General features: G+C 38.0%; 6 protein-coding genes across 9 annotated transcripts in view; 3 read left to right on the top strand and 3 right to left on the bottom strand.

Annotated features, from left to right (window-relative positions):
- Nucleotides 1-208: 208 nt before the first annotated feature.
- LOC135934449 (EEF1A lysine methyltransferase 2) overlaps nucleotides 209-22,831 on the bottom strand; it is a 233,086-nt gene continuing 210,463 nt past the window's right edge. Inside the window, exons 2-7 of one of the 2 annotated variants that reach the window (XM_065476195.1) lie at nucleotides 1,403-1,478; nucleotides 1,056-1,154; nucleotides 904-988; nucleotides 737-841; nucleotides 453-672; nucleotides 209-401 (exon numbers count right to left, since the gene is read on the bottom strand). In XM_065476195.1, the coding sequence (XP_065332267.1) occupies nucleotides 307-401; nucleotides 453-672; nucleotides 737-841; nucleotides 904-988; nucleotides 1,056-1,154; nucleotides 1,403-1,446 (648 nt within the window). In that variant the 5' untranslated portion in view covers nucleotides 1,447-1,478 and the 3' untranslated portion in view covers nucleotides 209-306. Of the gene's footprint in view, nucleotides 402-452; nucleotides 673-736; nucleotides 842-903; nucleotides 989-1,055; nucleotides 1,155-1,402; nucleotides 1,571-22,831 lie in introns of those variants that run through there. The other variant, XM_065476194.1, reaches the window with a different exon arrangement.
- Nucleotides 3,052-4,496, top strand: LOC135945186 (C-type lectin domain family 4 member K-like). Its single transcript, XM_065492662.1, has 6 exons — nucleotides 3,052-3,262; nucleotides 3,313-3,477; nucleotides 3,541-3,581; nucleotides 3,637-3,716; nucleotides 3,978-4,077; nucleotides 4,140-4,496. Exons 1-6 carry the CDS (start codon nucleotides 3,108-3,110, stop codon nucleotides 4,391-4,393), a joined length of 795 nt encoding a protein of 264 aa, XP_065348734.1. The 5' UTR covers nucleotides 3,052-3,107; the 3' UTR covers nucleotides 4,394-4,496.
- On the top strand, nucleotides 5,138-6,704 carry LOC135945178 (P-selectin-like). Its single transcript, XM_065492651.1, has 6 exons — nucleotides 5,138-5,340; nucleotides 5,499-5,675; nucleotides 5,733-5,773; nucleotides 5,940-6,028; nucleotides 6,093-6,192; nucleotides 6,254-6,704. The coding sequence occupies exons 1-6, from the start codon at nucleotides 5,195-5,197 to the stop codon at nucleotides 6,493-6,495; spliced, it is 795 nt and encodes a 264-aa protein (XP_065348723.1). The 5' UTR covers nucleotides 5,138-5,194; the 3' UTR covers nucleotides 6,496-6,704.
- Nucleotides 7,278-16,362, top strand: LOC135934886 (uncharacterized). Its single transcript, XM_065476917.1, has 13 exons — nucleotides 7,278-7,329; nucleotides 7,557-7,706; nucleotides 9,323-9,494; nucleotides 11,956-12,214; nucleotides 12,330-12,550; nucleotides 12,622-13,010; nucleotides 13,679-13,936; nucleotides 14,036-14,206; nucleotides 14,270-14,538; nucleotides 14,803-15,115; nucleotides 15,254-15,342; nucleotides 15,404-15,552; nucleotides 15,788-16,362. The coding sequence occupies exons 1-13, from the start codon at nucleotides 7,278-7,280 to the stop codon at nucleotides 15,942-15,944; spliced, it is 2,649 nt and encodes an 882-aa protein (XP_065332989.1). The 3' UTR covers nucleotides 15,945-16,362.
- Nucleotides 16,365-17,921, bottom strand: BBS5 (Bardet-Biedl syndrome 5 protein). Of its 3 annotated transcripts, XM_065492624.1 has the most exons (8): nucleotides 17,803-17,921; nucleotides 17,606-17,754; nucleotides 17,498-17,547; nucleotides 17,310-17,440; nucleotides 17,106-17,244; nucleotides 16,952-17,053; nucleotides 16,659-16,892; nucleotides 16,365-16,598 (listed from the first exon to the last, which is right to left on the bottom strand). In XM_065492624.1, exons 1-8 carry the CDS (start codon nucleotides 17,856-17,858, stop codon nucleotides 16,365-16,367), a joined length of 1,095 nt encoding a protein of 364 aa, XP_065348696.1. In that variant the 5' UTR covers nucleotides 17,859-17,921. The 3 variants fall into 3 exon arrangements, with proteins under 3 accessions (XP_065348696.1, XP_065348690.1, XP_065348702.1); XM_065492618.1 differs by having other exon boundaries at nucleotides 17,310-17,547; XM_065492630.1 differs by having other exon boundaries at nucleotides 17,310-17,547; nucleotides 17,606-17,744; nucleotides 17,803-17,907.
- On the bottom strand, nucleotides 17,956-20,299 carry Tango14 (transport and golgi organization 14). The gene is made up of 5 exons (XM_065492639.1): nucleotides 19,835-20,299; nucleotides 19,301-19,456; nucleotides 19,070-19,239; nucleotides 18,905-19,008; nucleotides 17,956-18,587 (listed from the first exon to the last, which is right to left on the bottom strand). Exons 1-5 carry the CDS (start codon nucleotides 20,130-20,132, stop codon nucleotides 18,497-18,499), a joined length of 819 nt encoding a protein of 272 aa, XP_065348711.1. The 5' UTR covers nucleotides 20,133-20,299; the 3' UTR covers nucleotides 17,956-18,496.

Below are 22,831 nucleotides of genomic sequence, written 5' to 3'. Positions count from 1 at the left end.
TAAAAACGTTAACGAATATGTTAATAAATAAATATATGTGCTTTGCAGTTTCACTAGTACATAACTTTGGCTTTATGGTCTTGAAAAATATAGTTGATTGATGATAAAACAGCTTGCTACCTCATCATGTTTGGCTCCCAAGATCCAACGCTACATAAATTTTTTTTAATGAATTTACAAGGTAAAATATTGATATTACAAACTAATGTATGCTTTAATGGTTTGAACCATCGAGGATTTGTTTATTTTTTATTTGTAAACATTGCAAAATTATGATTAAATATCATGGGGTTAAATTGAAAATCCTTAAACACTGCGTAGGATGATCGATGAGATGAGACTTCCTTCACGACCTCCAAATTTAAATGTTGGAGCAGGAATCCTAGAAACTTTCTTGAAATCTAAAATAATTAAAATTAAAATAGAGAACAACGTGCTGTGCTGAATATTACTCTCTGAAAATTGTTCAACCAATTCATCCTCGCTGTAGTTACATGAGGTGATTATCAATAGTCCTCCAGGCTTCAAAATCGAGTGCGTGTTCTTGATGTACGTTTTTCTGTCCTCGGCTCCATTCTTACTTAAACCTATAGCATCGTAGGTGCCTTTGTCCAATGCCACGTCAAAGGGTATATCTCCTGGGCACTGCTCAGAGCTTATGATGTCCCACACCTGAAAACACAAAATCTATCATAGCACTCCTTGGCCTGTAAATTTTATGGGACAGCGTACATACCTTGAAAGTGATGTTGTGGGCCATTTTTTTCGCAACCGCAACAGCGAGCTCAACAGCCTGAGGACTGTAGTCTACTCCGAGTAAATTCTCATACTCCTCCTCAGCCTACACCGAAATGAAGAAATATCAGTAAAAGAAATATGACAAGTAAAAGAATAAATTTCTACCATAAAAGAAAGAAGCATTCCATTTCCACATCCAATGTCTATAATTTTGGAGCTCTTGTTTAACTCATCGCATGAGTTCAACCACCTGGAATTGTAAGATCATAATATTTGAATTTTTTGTCCTCTGTGACTAAAATAAATTTCATACTAACCTAACAACTCGGGTTGCACAGTCTTCTCCAAACCATTCTTCACCAACATCGCCATGGGACTGGAAATTGCTCATTTCCAACTGATACGTTTTGTCCCAGCTATAAAATGTGCATTATAATCTTGCAAACGTATTATTAATATTATTATAGGAAAAATACATTACACTTCTTGTGGTCATGACTCAACAACGTACTTTTTGTTAACTCAATTAGTGGCCACTTAACAAAAGTTATTATTTGCCTTTTATTAGCATGAACGAAATGATGGCACGGGGGTAGATAATATTGTAGATACATACATACATATTATTATATAAATTGAATATATTTTTATGTATGATACTTACTATTCCTTTGTTCCTAATTCTGACGGTTCATTGTCATCTTCCATTTTTGTTTGTCTAGCGATGAATGTGAAATTCCGAAATCTGCTAGGTTCCTGAAATTGTCCTATGGGTCCTTTGTGTTTTTGATTTGCTAAAATGTGATTTTTGTTTTGAGTTGCGAGTTGTGTGCTGATTGTGTGACGCACGACAGTGCTGCCAACAACACATCAAAATGGATAATGAAATAAATTGATTAGGTTTAAAGTTTTGTTAAGAGATGAACTTTTGGTGATTCTTTATAATTCTCTTTGTTTTATAGACTCAACTTATTACAACTTTGGAAATGTAATGTGGGTAAGAATTATCACTTTGTGGTTATGCAACTAGCGTTGTGTTGGCAAAATTGGCGTATTTACAATTCACTTCTTAAACGCGGGATCTTTACTTACTTAACGTCGTAAAATAAGGGTAGCACAAAATTTAGTTACCCTTTCGTCAGTGCCAAATCAGGCAAACCGGGCTGGTCCCGTGCACGCCCTTAAATTTAATATTATTACCTTTATATGCGGCGCGTCTTTGACCACGCGTCCCTCTACCGCAATAATGTTAACGCACGGAAAATATACGATTAAATTTATAAATTTATATACGTTCCATCTCCATGTATATCAAACATCTTCAGCTTGCACACGCTTTAATTAATCTAACTTATTTCCTTGCATATATATTTAGGATAATATATTTAGTTCCAATAACGCATAATGAAATATACAAAACAATCATGACCGCGTTTTGCGTGTGTATGTGATAAAAAATGTGTTACATATATCAACTGCAACTCAAGGCCAAATGGCGATGATTAAGTTAAATCGATAACCTGAGAGTGTGCGTGATTAAATCGCTTGACCAGTCTTGAGTATCACGAAGGTGCTGCCTCATTGTTAGCGACTACTCTGCGAGGTTCGCTCCACACATCGATTCGTTGGTCCGTCGGCACGACGCGGATTTGCATTGGACTGAATACCTTTTGGTTATCTCCTTCAGTCACAACACTACCAAAATCTAGCTTCGTATATAGCCTGCTCTCCCGAACATTGGAGTCGCAACAAAAGCTCACTTCTCGCAATTTACGCAATGCGTGATTCCAGCTATAACTTTGTGGCCATCGACGTGTGTCGTCAGTGTCAAGGCCAAAAGCTGAGCTTGCCGCTATGCTTTATTTATTATGATGTACCAGTTAAATTCATTGAGAACTTCAAGAGAAATGATGGTTCTAATTTAAGGTAAGGAAAAATCAAAAAAATTTATTCTAAAAGATAGACTCCTATAATCTCCACTATACGGGTTTTATTATTAGTAAAAATTGTTTGGGGGATTTAATTAGGAACTGCAATATTGCAAACTTCCTTTTTAAAAATATATTTGTGTTTATTTTTAATTGCTCACCAACTTTATTAAAATCTATGGCTAAAAATTTGTCAGACCGCTAATTGAACAAATGTATTATCACAAGAAGGCAAAAAAGGTCCCATTTGCCAAAATATGTTTTGTACAATCAGACAGATATACTGCGCAGCCTTCTTATAGACACATAGGACTCTACTAAAAAAGGTTATCTCAGTGCATTGACACCGAGAAGGAGCCAAAAATGCTGTTTATGCTCGCGCATCATACGTTTCAGTAGTTGATATCGGTTCAGCTCTTTTCAAGCTCTCTTCATTAAGCCATGAAATCAGAGAGTGAAGTAATAATATCCATCCTCCTACTGGTGTCTGTTGTTTGCGGTGCTGATCAAAAAGTGGATCAAACAAAGCTGCTCTCCAACAATGCTACCGAGAACAATAATTGCGATGCTCTTACTGTTTCAAGCTACTTTGACAGGTAAAGAAGTTAAAATTATTTTTCGTTTAAAGTGAAATATTTCATCTTAGGTATGAAAATGCGCTGCATAAGCTAAGTGACCAAAAGATACAATCATTAAATGAAAAATACTCAACTTTTAAAAATGACTGCGACACAAAGATCAACATTTTGACACAGTTGCTTGAAGAGCGCCACAAATCATCCTTGTTGCAGAGTGAAATTTGTAACAAATCGTAAGACCATTATATAGGCGATAGTAATTATTTTATTTTTTAAACTATTTGCATTATTTTCAGCCTCAGAGAAGCTAAGGAAAAGCTGGGGGCACTTGAAAGAAGTAGAAATATGTGAATATTACACACACATTATGTTCTTCAAATGTATTTTCTTAGATAAAAAACATGAAGTTTCTGTTGGTGGTCTTAAGAAACTATCTACCGGTTATTATTACATCAGCAAAGCGAATGAGATGGTAAATAGATTAGTATAGTTACACTACTTTCTATGAGTAATACTATTGCAGATGCCTATTCAGAATATTCCTTAGTATATATTTCTTACGAGAAACATTAATTGTACGTCCTACACGTTAATGTTTAAAGGTAAATTACCATTTAGGTATAGACAAGACGTTCACAAAAATTTAATATTCCCAAACAATAATTCGTGCAAACAATTTATAATGACTTGTTTGGAGGAATAAAACTAATATTGAAAACACTTTTAAATTTAGACGAACTGGTTTATGGCAAGCAAGTTTTGCGAATCAAAGGGATTAAAGTTGGTTAGCATTGAATCAGAGGCTGAAAACACTGCGATTGTTGGAGCTATTGGTACAAATCAAAATGCTTTAAAAAGATTTCACACTAACATTTTATTATGTTTGCCCATGCAGGAAACACGAATGAGAATTATTGGCTATCAGGCACGGATTTGGGTTCTGAAGGAAAATTTTACTGGAGTGCAACAGGGAAGGATATTAAAGGATTCACTTTCTACAGTCGCGGACAGCCTGATAATAACAAAAGGAATGAGCACTGCTTACATTTCTGGAACGATCCTTTTATCAAACCTCCTGTAGCTAGATGGAATGATTATCCTTGCGGACTTGCATGTCGATTTATATGTGAGCTCAATTCTCAACCTTAAAAATAAATGGGATTGAGAAAAATCATTTTTATCTTTTGAAAAAGCATATCGAAGCAAATGTTCCATCTAAGAAATAAAATCAAGGCGTAATCCTCGTTACCAAGAGCGCTATTTTATTACTGTTTCTGCATTTTATTTAATTTTTTTCTCACAATTTGACACAGTTAAAAGTCATGTGCATATAGTTAGGTCAGAATTATCATAGTATGTTTTAAAGAACATTATTTAATTCTGGAAAGCAAGTTAACAGAGATCCTATCAAAATGGACAAAGCAAAAGTGAGCCCAGATTGAATCATATACAAAAGGACATCACTAAAATCACACACATTCAAAAAACCTGCTGTCATATACGCCTTGCAGAGGGTGGGAAACTGTGCCGCTGAGCAGGCTTTTAGTGCGCGTGTGGCATTAACGTACACCTTTCAGCATTTTAACGATGCGCAATATGTTGCTATATACTAATTGGATTTAGATAAGAAAATTTGGAAATTTTCTGGTAAAAATAATGCATAAAAAACATTTAGCCAACATAATATAAGATAAATAATTTATTGCGGTCGTTTTAACGCCACGTGTGGGATATTATATTGAGAAAATCCAATTAAAAGTTATTTGACAACTGGTTCTTCACCAGTAATTTAAGGATGTGACTGAAAAATAAGAGCATCTTACCATCCCATCAGCAATCAAAAAGGTTATCGCAACATGACACTGAACGAATCAATCTGTTTTGCGCTCTATCATGAGAGTTTTCCCTGTGTTGTAGAGTATTGCGCTTCAAGCTCACATATGAGCCACCATGAGCTACACTGGAGAATGTGTAATTATTCTAGTTTTTCTGGCTTCGGTAGTTGTTGTTTCCCAGTCAAAACAAGAGGTGAACCTTTCGTATTTATCCAATAGTGGATGCGAGAGCTGTCCCTCCGTGCTGGCCGCTTTGGACAAGTAAGAGATAATTTAATTAACTTTTAACACAATATATACATTTAAAAAAATACCTAGAAATATTTCAGATGTGCCAATAAAGGGCACAGACTGACAAGAAAAATATATGTCTGTTTGATTCCCGGTATATTTTCACGCTACAATTTTGGAAATTACAGGTACAAGGAAGATCATACCGCATTTTGCAATCATAAGGTGCAATCAATGTTTGAGAAATACGAAGCTCAGAAAAATGTGTGTGATTGGCGAGTCAACCTCCTGACAAAAATGTTTGATGAGCGTCTAAATTCATGCTACCGCGAACGCATCTTGGAAAAGGAAATATGCAACTTAACGTAAGGTCCGATTAACAATTCTTTATTAGTTGTATTAAGGTTTCATTTGCTTTTCAGCATAGATAAAGAAGTCGAGAGGAGACATTCGACAGTTGAAGGTACTCTCATAAAAAACAAAATTAAGATAAATATATAATATTTTCAACCGCATAAATTATCATATCCATTACACTGCAAGTCAGGAGTGAGAAAATCTCACTGCAGCGCAGTGAGATTCCCCCCCCCCCTCTAATCATCTTATTGTGAATGTTCTATTTTTAAAAGTGCTTCAAGCAAATAGGCGAGAGATCCTGACTGAAAATCTACTGGGACTCTCCACTGGCAATTACTTCATCAGCAAACCAACGCAAAAGGTATTTGCACTAATTTGGTTAAGCTTTGAACTGAGTTTCAATTAGTATAATTTGTTGATTTTAGGGGAACTGGTATTTGGCAAGTCAATTTTGCAAATCAAACGGTTTAGAGCTAGTTAGCATCGAAACAGAGGCGGAGAGTATCGCACTTGTCGAAGCCCTTGGTAAAATATACTTTTTCTGTTTGTGTTTGTCAGTGCATTATTTTAATTTATCTGGTATTAGGAGAAACGACTGATCGTTTCTGGCTTTCTGGAACTGATCTGGGATCTGAGGGAAAGTTTTACTGGAGTGCAACAGGAAAGAACATCGGTCTTTTTAGTGACTTTAGTAGTGGACAGCCGGATAATTACAAAGGGAATGAGCACTGCCTCCAACTCTGGACAAATACCCCCAACAAAACATATGCTTGGAATGACAACGTGTGCGAACACATGTACAGATTTATTTGTGAGCTAGATAATTAGGCATGCTTCTTTTGTATTCATAATGATTAATGAAAATAAAGCTGAGAAATTAAGTGGGCAATATCGATTGTTGAACAAATGCTTAAAAATGGAATAATTGGTGTAGATTGTGAGATTTATTAAGAGTTGACCAACAGGTAATATCTTTTGTCTTAATTATATGACAAATTTTCTGGTCAATAAATACCGTCAATACCATTCTAACATAACACCTATGAATGGTGGAATGATTTTCAATGCATAAACCTCCTTGCCGATTTATCTGTGAGCAAACCCAAAAATCATTTTAGCCTACAATTTAACTTATAAAGGTTGCATTATAAATTAAATAAAAATAGAATGAAACGGAATTTTAAACTTTTTCTAGGAACATCCAAATATATATTTTAATTTTAAGCAATTTTTGATTTTACAACAGGAAAAAATAAATGGCGGACGGAACTTTAAAGCACAAATTACTAGTGAAAATCATAGAGCATTATATGAACAAGATATTATTGATTTGAATTATTTAAAAAAAATCTTATTTTGACTAAGTGTGTGATCTTCGAACATAGTATGGCACAATTTACATGTGAAATTACAAAGATAATAATAAATTGCCGTATGAGATACATTTAGCAAATTATAAGTCATAATAAATGTGTATAACGTTAATTACAGTTCATGTGCTTCCATGATGATCAAAGTATGCTCAAATAAATGGAAATTGAAAATGATGTTGAAAAGATAAATTTGGTGTCAAAAGAACGAGAGCGGGTGGTCGCGCGCGCTCAGGGCGGATGCGAGAGAGCCGCGGTTTGGAGGGCGAGGCTCAATCAAAGGCACTTGAAAGTCGGTGGGCCGTGAAACGAGCGGCTCACTCGCCCGCTCATCGCCCGCGATGCAGCAGTGCGTTTTCATTATTAGCATAATCGGCTGAATTAATTCTCGAGCCCAACGCGCGTTTTCCTCTTTCTCAGCGGATGGGACGCCCTCCGCCGCCAAAGCGTGCACAATTCGAGCCACTTGCACAATCACACTCTGCTGCACTTTTGCCGCTTTTCGCCTAGTAAAATGAGTGTACTTGTGCTTGGCCGACAGTGCAAGTGGTGCTGAGAGTGCTGAATGCCCGTCCCGTTGTGCGGCACGCGGCCTTGCTGACAGATGTCTGACCGCACAGGCGCCGCCGACCCAACAACAACAACAACAACTCCACAACTCGACTTCAGGTCAGTCTCATTTGCAAGTTCGATCTTTTTCCCCGTTTGCCTAAGTCGATTTCTTAAGGGGGGAGTAAATTACTAGAGTGCCGTCAGCTTTTAATTTCAATGTAAGAAAAATAGGACAAAATTATTTAATACACAAAGCAAATAAAATCGTTGATATAAACAAATTCAATTGTTTTTTCGTTAGAAGTGTTAAAATTTTTGAAACAAAAAGACAATTATTAGGCTTGATGAATAATAATAACTACTACTAGAATTCATTGGATGAAAGTTTAAAAATGAAGATTTTGATTTCTGATTTATGAAGACGATAAAAGAACACTAACGTAAACATTTTTCGTTGTGCTGGGCTACTATTCTGCTGTTGACCTCAAATGTTATCTGACCGCAGTCCAATTGTAGCTCAAAAAGATTCATCAAAGTAATCATTCTGTCCGCTGCTGACTTTCGCTTTTTATATATGTACGAAAAACAAAAAATTGATTCTTGAGTGCAGTATCCAGTAAATTTAGTGACATGAAAAATTATAACGACGAATTCTTAGATTCCAGATTTTTAAATTTTGAGAGCTCCTATTGTATAATAATGACAAATCGAGTGGCACAACCAATCAATGGCTGATATCAATTTTCATTAAATACACCCAACGCACTGCCCATCATCGTTGTTTTGATGTCATTAACTTGGCAGTGATCAGATCCTTAATAAATTAATAATTTCCTTTTATCCGTGCATGAGGGCGGGTCCGAAATGAAATAAAAGTGTGCACATCAGCATAGCGGTAGTGAGTGCTCCGTGCTCCGTGATCGCTCTATACAAATTATGTATTTATATCGTATGGCAATATGCGCAGCTTCTCTAATAAATATTAATACGGATGAAGACCTGACAGAGGCCTTGCTCTAGCTTCTCTCTCTCTCTCTCTCTCTCTCTCTCTCTCTCTCTCTCTCTCTCTCTCTCTCTCTCTCTCTCTCTCTCTCTCTCTCTCTCTCTCTCTCTCTCTCTCTCTAGCTGCGTAGATTGCGAAAAATTTATATTTTATCTCAGTTCGATATTTTAGAATAAAAATGTTTTTAATAAATTTATAATATTACACAAACATAAATTTGTTACAGGAGAAATTTTTTTACAAAGATCATTTATAAATGCCCGCTTTTTAATGCTACATATGGTCTAAAAATAAATGCAATAATTATTGTGACACTATAATTAATGCTTAATTGGAAGCTGCTGGGGAACTGATTCAAACTCCAAATTCAATTTCATCAACTTCAGCAGGGCGTAAAGCTTGCAAAACAATAATTTTGCTTAATTGATAATGAGAATACTCGTTTCCCCTATCAAATTGATTAGACTGTGAACTGTGCAATTTTTATTTACTTTTACGCGGCACAAAAAAATTACGGACAAACAGAAATAAATTAACCACAAGCTTTTCAAATTTACAGCATATAGGAATTTCGATTACAAATGGCTTTGTTAACGTTCATTAGGGAGATATGATGATGTGCGCCTAAGTAAACAAATAGCAATTGAAGAGCTGAAGGCAGCTCACCAACTGCATTCTCTCACGGCTGCTATTTGTATAGTCAAACAGATGCATTTTCTTTGAGTTGCAGAGGAACTTGGGGAGCAAGTTGCGGGCGGCTGGTTGGTTAACGACGACAATCAACGCCTGCGAGCGATTAAATCCTCCAAGGATCAAAATAGCCTGCCTGAAGCAGAGGCCTCAAAAATGCTGAGAGAAGCCTGGAACGCGCCAAGAGCGCCGCCTTCGTGCGACACGATTGTGTAAGCCACTCATATTATTTTATCACTCTCGCATAACTTAAAACGTAAGACCACCAGTTCATCCATCACAAATACAGGCATATAATTTTAAATTTTTAATGTTTGGTACTCTATTCAGCCCCAGTTAACTATTCCAATTCTTTCTGGTCGTGGGATTAGAGGTTGGAGTTAACAAAATTGAAATTCTTGAAAGTTTTTTCCCGCGTCTGTGAAAGACGTCTAATAAAACTCAAAATAAATCGGTCTGTTAAAAATCAGAAGGGCACACAGAAGCCCTTGTGCGCTACATCAGCAGCATGATACAATTATTTATCAAGCAAATTACGTTTCGGAATGAGAATCCTTTCCTTCTTACAGTTTTAATATTTAAAAAAAACATTTTGCATCAGAGTTATTCTACGCAGAGGTGATTTACGATTACGAAAGGAAAAGAAAAAACAGTCGCAGTTTATCTTAAATCTTTTTCTTAGCATCGCGAAACATAACTTGTCAGTTTTTAATGTATAACGTTTTGAATAAATTTCCACAACATCTTCCGCAGCAAAAGGGGCGTGTTTCCTAAAGGAAAATTCTAGGTTAATTGCTTTCTCGATGCTTTTTCTGGGTTAATAATTCCCACGGCGGAAAAAAATCGACTGATTGTGTCGAGAAGAGAGGGAGAAATGTCTCGGCGCCACTAGCACGGAAATAATCACTAAGCAGCCAGTGTGTTTGGGTTGAATAATGTGCGAGAAGTAGGTGACCGCTGGGGTTGACACACTGACTGACTCACCAAGCCACGCAACCCAAGAAAACCCATTTACTTAGCTAAAATCTAAATTTGATCAAAAAAGAGCAAAATGTCATGGCGCAAAAATACTCTAATTTCTCAAATAAACTTGATTTTTAAAGATCTAAAGTTTTCCTAGTGGCATACACACAAACGTTCTTGATTTATATTTGTCACTGAAGCGTAACGTTGCAGAGGAATGATGTCTTAATTCCAGAAATTACCTAATTAAATGACGAATCTAGTTTTTTGGTGTATTTAAAAAGAAATTAATCAACGAAATACGCGTGACTTTATGCCGAAAATCTATCAACTTTTGTAATAGGTTTACTTTGCAAAACAGGATTTGCATTTGCACCATAAGGCTATGTGCTTGAATTTGTGTCATTCTGTTTAGAGTTTCTGCAAATAATTTTGATAATTGATTAGGATTCTGCTTTATGTATTGCTCACCAGTTTCCGAACACAAGCCACTTCTTCCGTTGCTGCGCTACACACGAAGAGTGTATTGCGTGCAGCTTATCACTCACTCTTTATAACAAAGCTAGAATAGCAGCCACACTCCTAGCACTCGTGAGATGTTTTATATTCCAATAATACACGAGAGTATAGTGCATTAAGTGGCCCAATTGTATGCAACACGCTGTCGGTCGCAGAGCGCGTGTCACTTCATCGCTTCGGTTTTTGCGGACACATTTCGCGTCAATAAAAGACGCTTTTTCTTTGCATGCAACGGGATAATTAATGTTATTTAATCTCACCGGAAGTGAGTTACCCTCATGGCAAATTTCGTTTTGGCGTGTTGCTTAGCACGAGAAAAATAATGCAAAAGCAAATCATAAGTTTTTAAAACTATTTTAAGAAGACCAAAACTTCAAAACCCTATCTATTGTTGCTTTCAACCAGCTCAACAGCACTGATCGAGTTTCTTGTTTTTCCGAGTTCAACTGCTCTTCATTATGAGAGGATCAGATTTCACGACGAAATGTTAAAGAAATTAAGGCCGCGACTTCAAAAGTAAAAAAAACCTCTCATGTGCTGAGCCGAGTATAATGAGATTTTTGCTAAATGATAAAATGCAAAGCTCTTTAAATCTATATTATTCAGTTAGTTCTGTTCCTGAAATTACACAATTTTTAGACAATACAACAAAATGCGTGTTTCCCTTAAACCGAACAATAAATATATCCTTATATATTTGAGTTTTTATCTCGCCCACTTTTAGTATATTTCGAGCGAACAAGTAGCGTTTGTCTTAACCCAGATCAGCAGGGAGAATAAGCATGCGCCCGCGCGGGTTGCATAAATTAACGGCGGCCCGCACCCCTCGGAGTGACCCTTCCGTGAAGCCGTCTCGGTGCTCTCAATTCGCCTTCAGCCGCTGACCACTTCGCATTATGCAATGCCACTCTCTCTTTCGCTCTTTCATGGACTGTGAATGCCTTTTCTTACGCTTCTTTGTTTGCACTTTTAAGGATTAACTACTACCGCAAAAAGCGTGCTCCAAGGTCAGTACACTTTTTATTTTTTAATGTTACAATATTTTTCAAGTTTCTAAAGAGATTTCTGCGATTGCTTAACTTCAATTTGTTACGAGAAGTGAATTATCGAATAGCAACTCTCCTAGCACCGTAATTTAAAATATTTATATAATCGTTTTTAATTATCTTCAAATTATATTTTTGGCAAAAGGCAAGAGACGGTCACAACAACCACAACCACTACAACCCGTCGGCGCCTGCCGTCAGCTCCTGAAGCCCGCCTCCGGCGTCTTTTCTTGGCAGCCGCCCCCACCGCCCAGCCTCAGCAGCAGCCGGCAAATCGGCCTGTGTCGGCTCCCGCGATGTGCAGCGACTCAGTCCTGCTGCCCGGCGACGCCGGAACACTTATGCCCAAGAACCACCGCACACCATGCTACTGTCACCACTCACAAGTAGGAAATAAAGAACAGGTGTGTAAATTTCAAAGTTAACTATTCCAAATTAAACCCTCTTTGGAAATTATCCAATCACTCGAGACTGTTTGATGTTTAGACGCAATAAAAATAGTTGGCTCAAAATTTTCAGATGCAACAGCATTTTGAGTTCTCATGTCGGCTCAATATTGACGACATGAATTACAACTACAATTATATTGAGAACGAGTACTTCTTACCAGCAAGGATTATTCCGCGGTTTTCCCCCTTACCACGGACTGTCTCCATGCTGGCGAATACGTCTAAATCGATAAGCTCCAGCGATGAGGACGAATGCCGTAGCCTTGCAGACAGTCTTGAAGACCTTTCAAGGTGAAGATTTTTATATTTTAAGTTAATCTACATTAGTATAATCTCGACCCAAACAAATTTTTCTGTGTCAGATTAAACTCTCAAACAAGTTTCGACGACAAACTGGCGCACGGAGGCACATCACCAGCGCTCCCCCAGAGCCAAAGCCCGACGAAACCTCCGTTACCGAAGCCTGAAAAGTTCTTCGTGAACCTGAAAGAGCAGGAGGACAACAACTTCGGCCTACAATTGCCAGATTTTCTGCGCGAGAAACTGGAAAAGCGGCGTCAAGAGCTGGAGAACAAAAAGCCAAAGTCGCTGGAGCCGCTTCAGACGCAACGCATTAGGACGCCACGGCTTAACAGGGCCAGGCGAATTGTGATTAACAAGTTCAACCAGTTTGAGAGCATCCCGGAGGAAAATCTTGACACTAACAACAGGATCAAACTCGCCAGAACCAGAGCCATGGCGAGGAACTACCGTGAGTGTACTCGACTCTTTTATTCATACGTCCATATGTCTGAATTTGATCTAATGCTACAAAAATCAATTTCTTTTAATGAAAGCTTCAAGGCAGCTGGTCAATTCAGCGTGATGAAAAATTCATTCTCGCTCGGCCGTTGATTTCAGAGAGATCGATAAAACTTATGAACGCGTTCAGGTGCGCCATACGCACTCACAACTGCTCAGACGGAACTCGCGATTTCCTGTCAAGATGTTCACTGGTACGCTTCGCCAGCGAATACGCGAAAAATCGAAAATTCGTGAAACACAGGCTGTAATGGCGCTTATCGCAAATGCTGAATCTCGGCTTGCGTGACCAGAGTGGATTATAATATTATTCCCCGCTGACCACTGGAAACTATGTCGGTGACCTCAAAAGGAGTTGCGATTCGCCACCACACTGTGGCCAACTTGCGTCCATTCGGTTGAACACAATAAAGTCGCATTTTTTCGAGATTGTAATAAAGTGGAACTTGCCCCAGTCGCTGCTTTTTTAGTTATGAACTCAATAAATTTTAAAATTATGACACCGATCAGCGATTTGCTGTGTAAAACCTGTACAATCACGGCTAACGCACGATTCATGAAAGTATTAGAACAAGAAAAGCTTATCAAATAAAATAATTTCTCACTTTGAATTTTCAGAGCCACGGTTTCAAGTAGGCCACTCGCAGCGTGCGTTGCAAGGAATAGTGCAAGAGACGAAAGACTTGTCCATCATTTCGTCGAAGGTGGACGGAAAGGAAGCAATTCAGTCGGTCGTCCCGCTGCCCATGCCACGTGTGAAGGGAAAAGAACTGACCGAACTGGCCGCCTCCACGCCTGGATGGGGAAATTTCTACGTGATCAAAGGAGATGAAGCGGTGGTCATCAATGCTAGAGATAAAGGAGACGCGCCAAAAGGTGAGAGCAGTCGGCAACCCGCACACCCGGCACGTCGAGCGAATTGCATAGCTTAATTTTCCAGAGTTAAAGGGAATGCTAAAATGCTGAAAATTCCAGCGAAGAGCGCACGCAAAAAGTGGACGAAAATCGAGTCGAGCAGCTCTGAGGAGAGAATAACCACCTCAGTAAGGATGCATAATTCACCTACGACCCAGTATCAAAGCAGGCAGCAGAGAGCAGTGACCTCTGTCTCAAAATCTTCACCAGCACTGCCGCGACTATCAAGCGGTAAGAATAATAATAATAAAACCAATGTAAAATTATTTGCTCCAAGCTATTCTTGTGTTTCAGGCTTAGGAGGTAAATCTGCTTCAAGTGAAAGAGTGCAACCTTTGCCCAACCTCCAGAGGCACACTCCGGTTCCAGCTATAAAGCGCAGGACGCCAGCTTCTGCCCAAAATTCTGTTGCGCTCCCTCCATTGCATTCGCCGACGGCAGATGATAGCAGTGTGCGATTCCGAACTTATACCAGGAGCAGAAGTGGAAAAGAAAGGCCCAGTCCCTTGTCACCATCTAAAGCCAAAGTTTCCGTTGTAAAACAGACCAATATGATTTCAAAAGTAGGTTATTAATACCAGTTTTAATCAATTTTTTTAAATGTTCTGGATTTTAGTCTAGATAATGCGTGTAGCTAAATCTCACAAAAATTTATCAATTGAATCTAATGGAATAGATAAGTGCATTATTAATAAATACAAATTAAAGCATTATTAAGAATAGCATAGGAATCTAAATATAATAGAAAAAGAAGACTCAAATTTTCATCAGCTAAAAAAATCCCATACATTGACTGCCAAAATTAAAAGAGAGAACTAAATTTCAAGGCCGACATCGAGCCTGGCACGATTGTGGCCGAGGCTGGCTCCACAGATGCTGGAACGTGGAGTGTCACACTGTCTGGTTTGTACCCGCAGCCAGAAATGGAACTACGACTCGTTTTTCCTCCTTTGGCAGACGGAGAAGAAGCAGTTGATGAAAACCCGAGTCCAAAGGGGGACAAAGAATCTCACAGAAAGAGCCCAAAAAGGCAAAACGACAAACACAGCAGAGTGCCTACACCTGCAGATGGGGAAAATTGCGCTAACTATATAATCAACATCAAAAACGGGGGCGAAAAGGATGTGGCGAATAGAAGACGTGAGTATTATCATTTTAATGATAACGTTAAACTCAAATAAAAATTCAGTAGAAGATATGGGGTCTCTGTTGAACCTCAAAAGAAATTTGAATGCATTCGTAATTAATTTCATCAAAACAATTTTAATTTGATTTCAGCAAGCAGCGCAATTTCAGTAAACTCAAATCGGCCGTCCCGTCCAAATTCGGCAGGAAGTCCAACTAGCAAGTCAAAAGCGTTGGTTCCTGTGAGTGGATCATATGGCGTTAGTTCTGAATTTGTTTTCATATCTTGATTTGAAACAGCAGGTATCAAAAGCAATTGTCCCGCATCAAACAGAAATGCCTTTGACGACAAGCAGCGCGGAGGATATGCTTATGTGGCCGGAAATGCAGGCGCTCATCCAAGAACAAATGACGAGACACATTAAAAAGCAGATAACGACTGTTACCAGAAGGTGATTTTAGTTTCGGCTTTTATCAAAAGGACAAAAATCATGAACAGGAGCGGCATCAAAGCGAATTGGAGCATCATTTTCAATCCATTAAAACTTGTATTTTCAGTGTTTAAGAGTTTTTTTCTATAGAAAAAAATCTTTTTCTATAGAAAAAAATCTCCAATTTTCAAAATTGATGGAGTAGAAAGTTACATAAAAATTAATTTATTAAATTGGTACAAAAATGATTGTGCAGCCAAACGATGACCACAACGACAGAGGGGGCAATCATGGTGCAAAGACTGCGTGGGGGAGAGAGCACTGAGGCGCTGACCTTTTCTCCCGAGCTGCAACCGCTCGAAGCCAACCACACGGTTGTGGCGACTCAAAGAAGGAAAAGAGCATCCAGCTAGTCCCTATATAGACTAAATTTTGGTGTCCAATTTAACTCTCAACGGGCTGTGGTCATAATCACTTGGTTATTTCTTTTAACTGCGCCCCATATATAACAATTACTGTTTGATGACTAAATATAATTTTCTGTGTTGAATGCCTGCTGATAATAAAGATATATTATAAGTTAAAGTAGCAATCAACTAAATCCACAGCCCTCTCTGATGGTCCAGCATCTCGACTAGATTCGAAATACCTTGGACCAGAGCTATAAATTAATTAAGAATTCTTCTTCGTAGATGCTAGTCTATGATTGATAGAATGTGGTTTCTAATCATGATCATCAGCGCATCTCTGTATATTTGTGTAAATCTTTACAATCATGCACAAAGCTTTGTGAATAAAATTTTTATAATACCTTTCTTGTTGTAAACCATACATCATGCTTGATCATTGGTCAAAACCTCCCACAAAGATTTAACAGTAAAACCCTCTTTGGGCGTTTCTATGGCCAAACCCAATTCGGAGCAGAAGCTGACAGGGTTTTTGCTTTTGCTAACTTCTGAAATTGTTGATTCAGAGCCAGCAGCATAATAGTTGACCAGAGCATCTGACATTTCATTTGGCCTATCATCAATTTCCTGCACCTCCTTTTCAACTGCTAGCTCCTCTCTCTAAAATAATATTTCATCGATTTAAATGTATTCATAGCGAATTTCTACTTATTAAATTACAATTTGCTGCACTGCCTCTTCTCCTTGAGTTACTTCTGGGGAAGCGAAATCAACGTGAACCCCAAAATCTGGCTCCCTGGTGAACGCTTTGTGCAAGGCTATCAGTTCTTGACAAACAGCTTGCAGTTTCTCAGCAGGGTCTATTCTAAAACCCAACACGTAGCCACCACCACCAGGACCCTCCTGAGTCGCCAGGACCAGCGCGTCTCCAAATTTTGAGTTTCGAACTCTCACCTTGAATCAATTATCAATTTGCATTAGAATATCTCTTGCGGTCGAATTAACCGTGTTACCTGTTTGATTTGTAGAAAAGGCAGAGAAATGTTGAAGTGCTCGTTCATTTCAGCAAACCATACAACACGAATGTTTGAAATCAACATTGTGCCTAGACTTCCCTGCGACCAATGTTTGAGAATTTCATTAGCTATAAATGTGACTCTGAAATACCTGATCACTGGCCAAGTTCCACACTCCTCTCAATGTGTTCATAATCCTTTCATTTCTCAATGTTCTCAACTGACCAGGACCATGAAAAATTGCTCCCCTCAGCCGCAGCTCCCTGTACAGTCTGGAACTACAATATGACCTAAAACGCAAGATCATTAATTAAAAACAAGTATTTTATCCACATAATTAATGTTTAACAGTTACTTGTAAACAGCCAGCACTGCATTATAGTGTTTCAGTATGTCGGAGGCATCAAGATTTGTGAAAATGAATTCGTAGCGCGCCGATGGAGTTCTGGTCAGTATGTATAAAGCTTTGGCAACTCCCATTAATTTCTGAAAGTTGTTGGCAAATCGTGAAAGATATGGAACAATCAACAGTATGAAACTCACTGAATTGATAATCTTAGTTGTGACCTGCACCACACAGTTGTATCCAATAGCTGGAGTTGAATCAATTTTTAACTTAAAAATCAACAACCCAGAGTAGCACTAACTTACACAAACTTATCCTGGATGAGACGTGCGAATTCCACACAACTCGAAGATTGCTGATTGACAAAGAGCCACTGTCACCGGCATTCCCTTTGGTGTCTTCCACGCCTTCACATCGCATCAATATGTGTTCACCTGACCTGGGCTGCAGATCGCTTTGAACAAATTTTGGTGTTCCTCCTAACAAAACTTAGTTTACTCACATGCCAGGCAAGTCAAAGCGGATCTCCCTATCCTCCCAAATCCTAGGTAGAGCCATGTTTACTTCAGATACAACTGCTTCAAGTCCGTTGCCATAGTAACCAAAGGCCCACACAAAATTGTTATGAATGAACGAAAATAAAAAAAGGAATCAATTCACCATTTTCACAGGATATAATTTATTTTCCTTGCACTTCAAAAATCAATAAAATCTGATGTAAGTGATAATTATTATTATGGAATGTTTGCTCAATGTGAACCACGTTACTTTTCGATACGGTCGAAAAAATTGGCTCTTAACTAAAACAATGCTATATAATTGAACAGAAAAAAACATTCCAAATGCACAACAAATAGAAACAGAAAATTTATTGCAACTCAACTGGAAAGTGTGGCACATTTTTACTTTCTTAAATTTTTCTGTTTCTCTCATACACCTGATTTATCCATTGAATGGAAGCAGGCAGAGCTGTGACTGAACAAGCGCCACAGTCGATTTTCGTTTACTTATGTTGTTAACAGCCCAGTAGGATATTATCGCGTACATTTTGAGGTAATTCATACCACAAATAACAAGAGCAGTCTACGAACTACACCATTACGGACCGCTGAACGACAGTCTCGTTTTGAGGGTCCAAGCACAGTATTTCCGATAAGCCCTCGAAGAAATCGTTTGATCACAGTCCTTGCTGCGCACTATTTGCCAAAACGTTGTTCGCACTTGTTGTATCTCGCCATGAGATTTAGGAAATCAGATGAGTTGAGACCATGGTGACTTTGTAGTTGCCTGGAAATTAAAAAATGGGAATTGAAATATTGAAGAAAAGCAGACGAGTTTACTTAAAAATAAATAAGAATTATATGAAATTAACAGTAAAATATGTTGTGTAGGAAATGAAATCTTCCACTTCTTTATTTTACAATGTTTACATGAAAGTTAACAAGTAAAAAACTATAGGAAAATTTAAAAATAAAAACAATGATCAATAATTTTTCAAATTTCAACAGGTTTTCTTTTGACGATAGTGTTTCTTTGAATACAAAAGGAAATATATTTAAGAAAATGGTTACTGCATGAAATCGTTGTTTGATAAAAGTACTCACAAGAATTCTGTCAGACTTGTGTGCCATGGAAGGAACCCTGCAAGGCATGGCGTGGAGCCACACCATACAGCAAGCTCTGGATCTGGCATTGAGCCAAATTGGGACTGGAAATTAAACAATGATTGTAAATCTAACTAAGAACGTGTAGAACTTTTTAATCCAAACCTGATACACAGCTCTTATGACTTCATCAGCCTCATTGACTGATAGACGCTCCTGTCGTTTGCTGTTGCCCATTTTCTCTCGCAAACCGAGCTCAACAGCTGCCCTGATGATTTTTGGACGACCATCCTCGTAGCTCATCAGGTTGACCCTGAGCTTGTGACAGCTCAAGCCTGTAAGATAAAACCATGATGATTAACAATTGTTTTGGCAAAATATATCATCAATGCATACCATTTGAGAGGCCATTGGTGCAGCCATTTACATTAGAAATGTCGCTGTGGCCATTGGTGCTGGATATAGTGTCCCAGAGAATATTATTGAAAATTTTGCTGCCCGCTTTATTTGAAAGTTCTTGCATCAGCTTCTTTTCACACATCTTGATTTTACCTGCAATTTATCACAAAAACTATTGCAACGATTTATGTAGCACAAAAAAATCATGGAAAATATTATGAATCAATTTTCCAAAAAGAATAAAAAAAATTAACACAACCTATAATGTACATTATTTGTCACTAAATTGGAGACATGTTGAAGACAAAATCCGAGTTCATGATGATGTAATAATTAAAGATTAAGTTATAATCGAAAGAACAATAATGAGTAAATTTCATAACATATCGTACATACATACATTATTTGTATCTACAACGCGTAAAATTATTATACTGACAAAAAAGAGCAAATCTTACTCAAATTTAGCATGGTAATTTTAGAGTTTAAAAACTAAGAAGAGAATATATCTTGTCTGTAAGTAAAGTATACCGTCGTGGTCATAAAATGTGATGAAAGAGATGCCTGCAGCAAAGCTCCAAATAACCACGTTGGCCAGGTCGTGCACCGAAACGACATTTTCCTCCACCAGCAGGAAGGCCAGGTGTGAAGGAACGTTCCTAAGCTGCTTTACGCAGCTGGCAACTTGCGTGATCTGCTCTGCCAAGTCGGTTCGAGTCCAAAACAAATCACACTTTTTGCGGGCGAGGAAGCACAAGAAAGCCATCGACTCGCAACACCAGTAGACAAAGTGCACCAGGCAGAGTAGCAGACGGTAAACGAAGTCCATTTTCACTTGGCACAAGCCCTTAGGGGACGCCAGCAGCCCTAGAAAATGTCTATCATGCAGGGAAAATCCTCAACTTCACTCTTTTCCCCATTTTCCACGCGAATCACCTGCTTCTGACGTGTTGTGTGCCACTGTCTTGTCTGGCCGGCGTACGCGCACACCCCCGTCATGACCACGCCTCCTTTTGTAGACATCACACGTTTGCTGCTCAGTGGCGCGACACCCGTTTTGGTGTGGCCTAGTCTAGCCTATTTGTGCGATAGAATAGAATACAATACATATTATAGGTAAAATAGATCGAAAAGAAAAACAGCGACCTCTATGTATCATACCCAAATTTACAAAGGTTATAGTTTTGAGACGAATCCATCATGTCACACTAGGTTCTTTTTTATCTGGTGGAATCTGGCTCTATGTAGTTTAAAATCAAAACATAATTAATCTTTTTGTGCCCGCACAGAAAAATATGTTCCAAAGTTAACCCTGGGCTATACCATCTTCACCAAAGATTAACCGCCAGGAATGACTTTTTTATGTCCGAAAGTTAACTAATGTCACGCTTTTTCTTGTTCAAGGTTAACCTTTTTGGTTAATCAGAAAAAATATTCCTGGAATAACCCAGGAATATTCTTGGAGAAGAATTATTTTCTGCCTCTTGGATTAACTCTGGGTTATTCTTGGAACAATATTTTGGTTAACCTTTCGATTATTCTTTGAACAACTTTAAGCGTGACATAAGTTATCCCTGGATTATTTTTTTAAGTTAACCCTAGATTGTTCCTAGAGAATAACCCTGGAATATTATTTATTTTATTTTTATTTTTTTGCTTTTATTTAGGATTGTTGATTTAAATAGCAAAAACTTTATTCTTTATTACTTAAAATATAGCATAATTTATTTTTATCCAAACAATTACATACATATTACGAAAAATTATGGAAAAATTAAAGTTTCCGCCGGGCTACACAACTCGCCAGTTCCTGCAAGACTCCCATAATACTTTTATGTTGGATTCTCATAAGAACTGGCGAGATGTGACAATGAAGTCCGGCAGAAACTGAAATTTTTCCATGTACAAAATTTTCTAACACGCCGGTATCGTTTATCTTGAGGCCTAACTCAAAACTGAGGATCGCGGCAGCCGTTGGCAAATAAGCGTCCGACGCTTCCTTGTCTAGCCGATCCAGGCAATCCGTCCGAACCGCCGGCTGTCCGATTGTCCTTCACTATCACTTTTGGCGTCTAGCGATGTCCGATGTCCGTTAAAACCGTTAAAACACTTTGAACTTAAACTTTGAACGGCCGTTGACGGTTGACGACTCGCTTGCGCTTGACTCTTTCGTTAGACTAGGGAAGAGAGCGAAGCAGGAATTATGGAAGTGGAAGTCGCCTGCTTGTTCTTGCCTGTCTGTCCTGCTGCCCGTCGCCCCCTCCCCCGCTCCATAACACAGGCAGGCAGAAGGCATTCCATGCAAGCGCGTGCATGCTTGTGCAGCCGCCGCTACCGCGCGCAGAATAAAATCGTCCTTTTAACCCTTTTTTGTCCTTCGTCATGACCAGATCTGTATTTAAAGATTTGCCCGTTTGTCGTTATATTTAATTAGGAAAATTTATTTGGCTTTAGTGATAGTAAATAAGTTTATTTAAATGAATTTAAAGCAAAGTTTCAACTTTTGACTCTGGGGCTTCATAAATTTTAGTTAAATAATCAAAAAATTGTTTGGTCGTAATATTTTAATTAAATACAACATCAAAAAATTATAAATAAATATTTGCGAGAATATTTTTTGCGCGTACAAGTTTGATAAATCTATAAAAACGTGGAATGCGTGTATTTAATTTTTAATAATTAAGAACCGCTCGAAAAATCTGGGGAAGTAGTTAATTATTCTAGTGGGCATCTTGAAGAAATATTCCTGGAATATTCATTTGGTTAATTTTTTAGGTTAACCCTTGAATGATCCAAAAGAATATTTCTGGAACATTTAATAAGATTAATTTTTTGGGTTAACCCTGGAATGATCCAAAAGAATATTCCTGGAATATTTATGCATGGTTAATACAATTTTCACCGCCAGGAATATTCTAGGGATATTCCTGATGATTAATTTTTAGGGTGAACTTTAAATAATCTGTGGCTAACCTGGAATAATCGTGGAATAATCTTGGATTAATTTTTCGGATTAATCTTTTCGGATAAAAATCGAATAGCCCAAGATTATTCCGGATATTTTTGGAATATAATTTTCTGTGCGGGTGGTTCAGCATGCAGGGCAACGTAATCTGCCACATTGCCATTTTTATCAAGAGAAATAATTACATTCATAAAAAGAGGGTGAATAGAGTAGAATTGAGCAGCCAAGTGCCAACCTTCGGGTTTTGGGGATTGTTTAATTTAGTTTTTGTTTTAGGCTAAAAACAAAAATTTGCTTAAAAAACTCAAGTAAAGATCTGAGCATAAAAATATTTCATTAATTCCTCTCATGTTTGACAACACAACACTTATTTTGAAATAGGCTCTTAACAGAACCACACGCGCTCTATGTTAATAAGTTTATTTATTTCACATGAATTGTACATCAAGCAGGAAATATTTTACTATCGCGATAGTGTAAGTTTAAGAAATAAAGTTGTAAAGTGGTTAGAATAGACCAGGAATAGACTTTCAATATTTCATGAAACATCGGAATGATTAAAT

The sequence above is a fragment of the Cloeon dipterum genome, chromosome 1, assembly GCF_949628265.1.
Source record: "Cloeon dipterum chromosome 1, ieCloDipt1.1, whole genome shotgun sequence".
NCBI lineage: Eukaryota > Metazoa > Arthropoda > Insecta > Ephemeroptera > Baetidae > Cloeon > Cloeon dipterum.
This window is presented reverse-complemented; position numbering and strand designations above follow the sequence as displayed.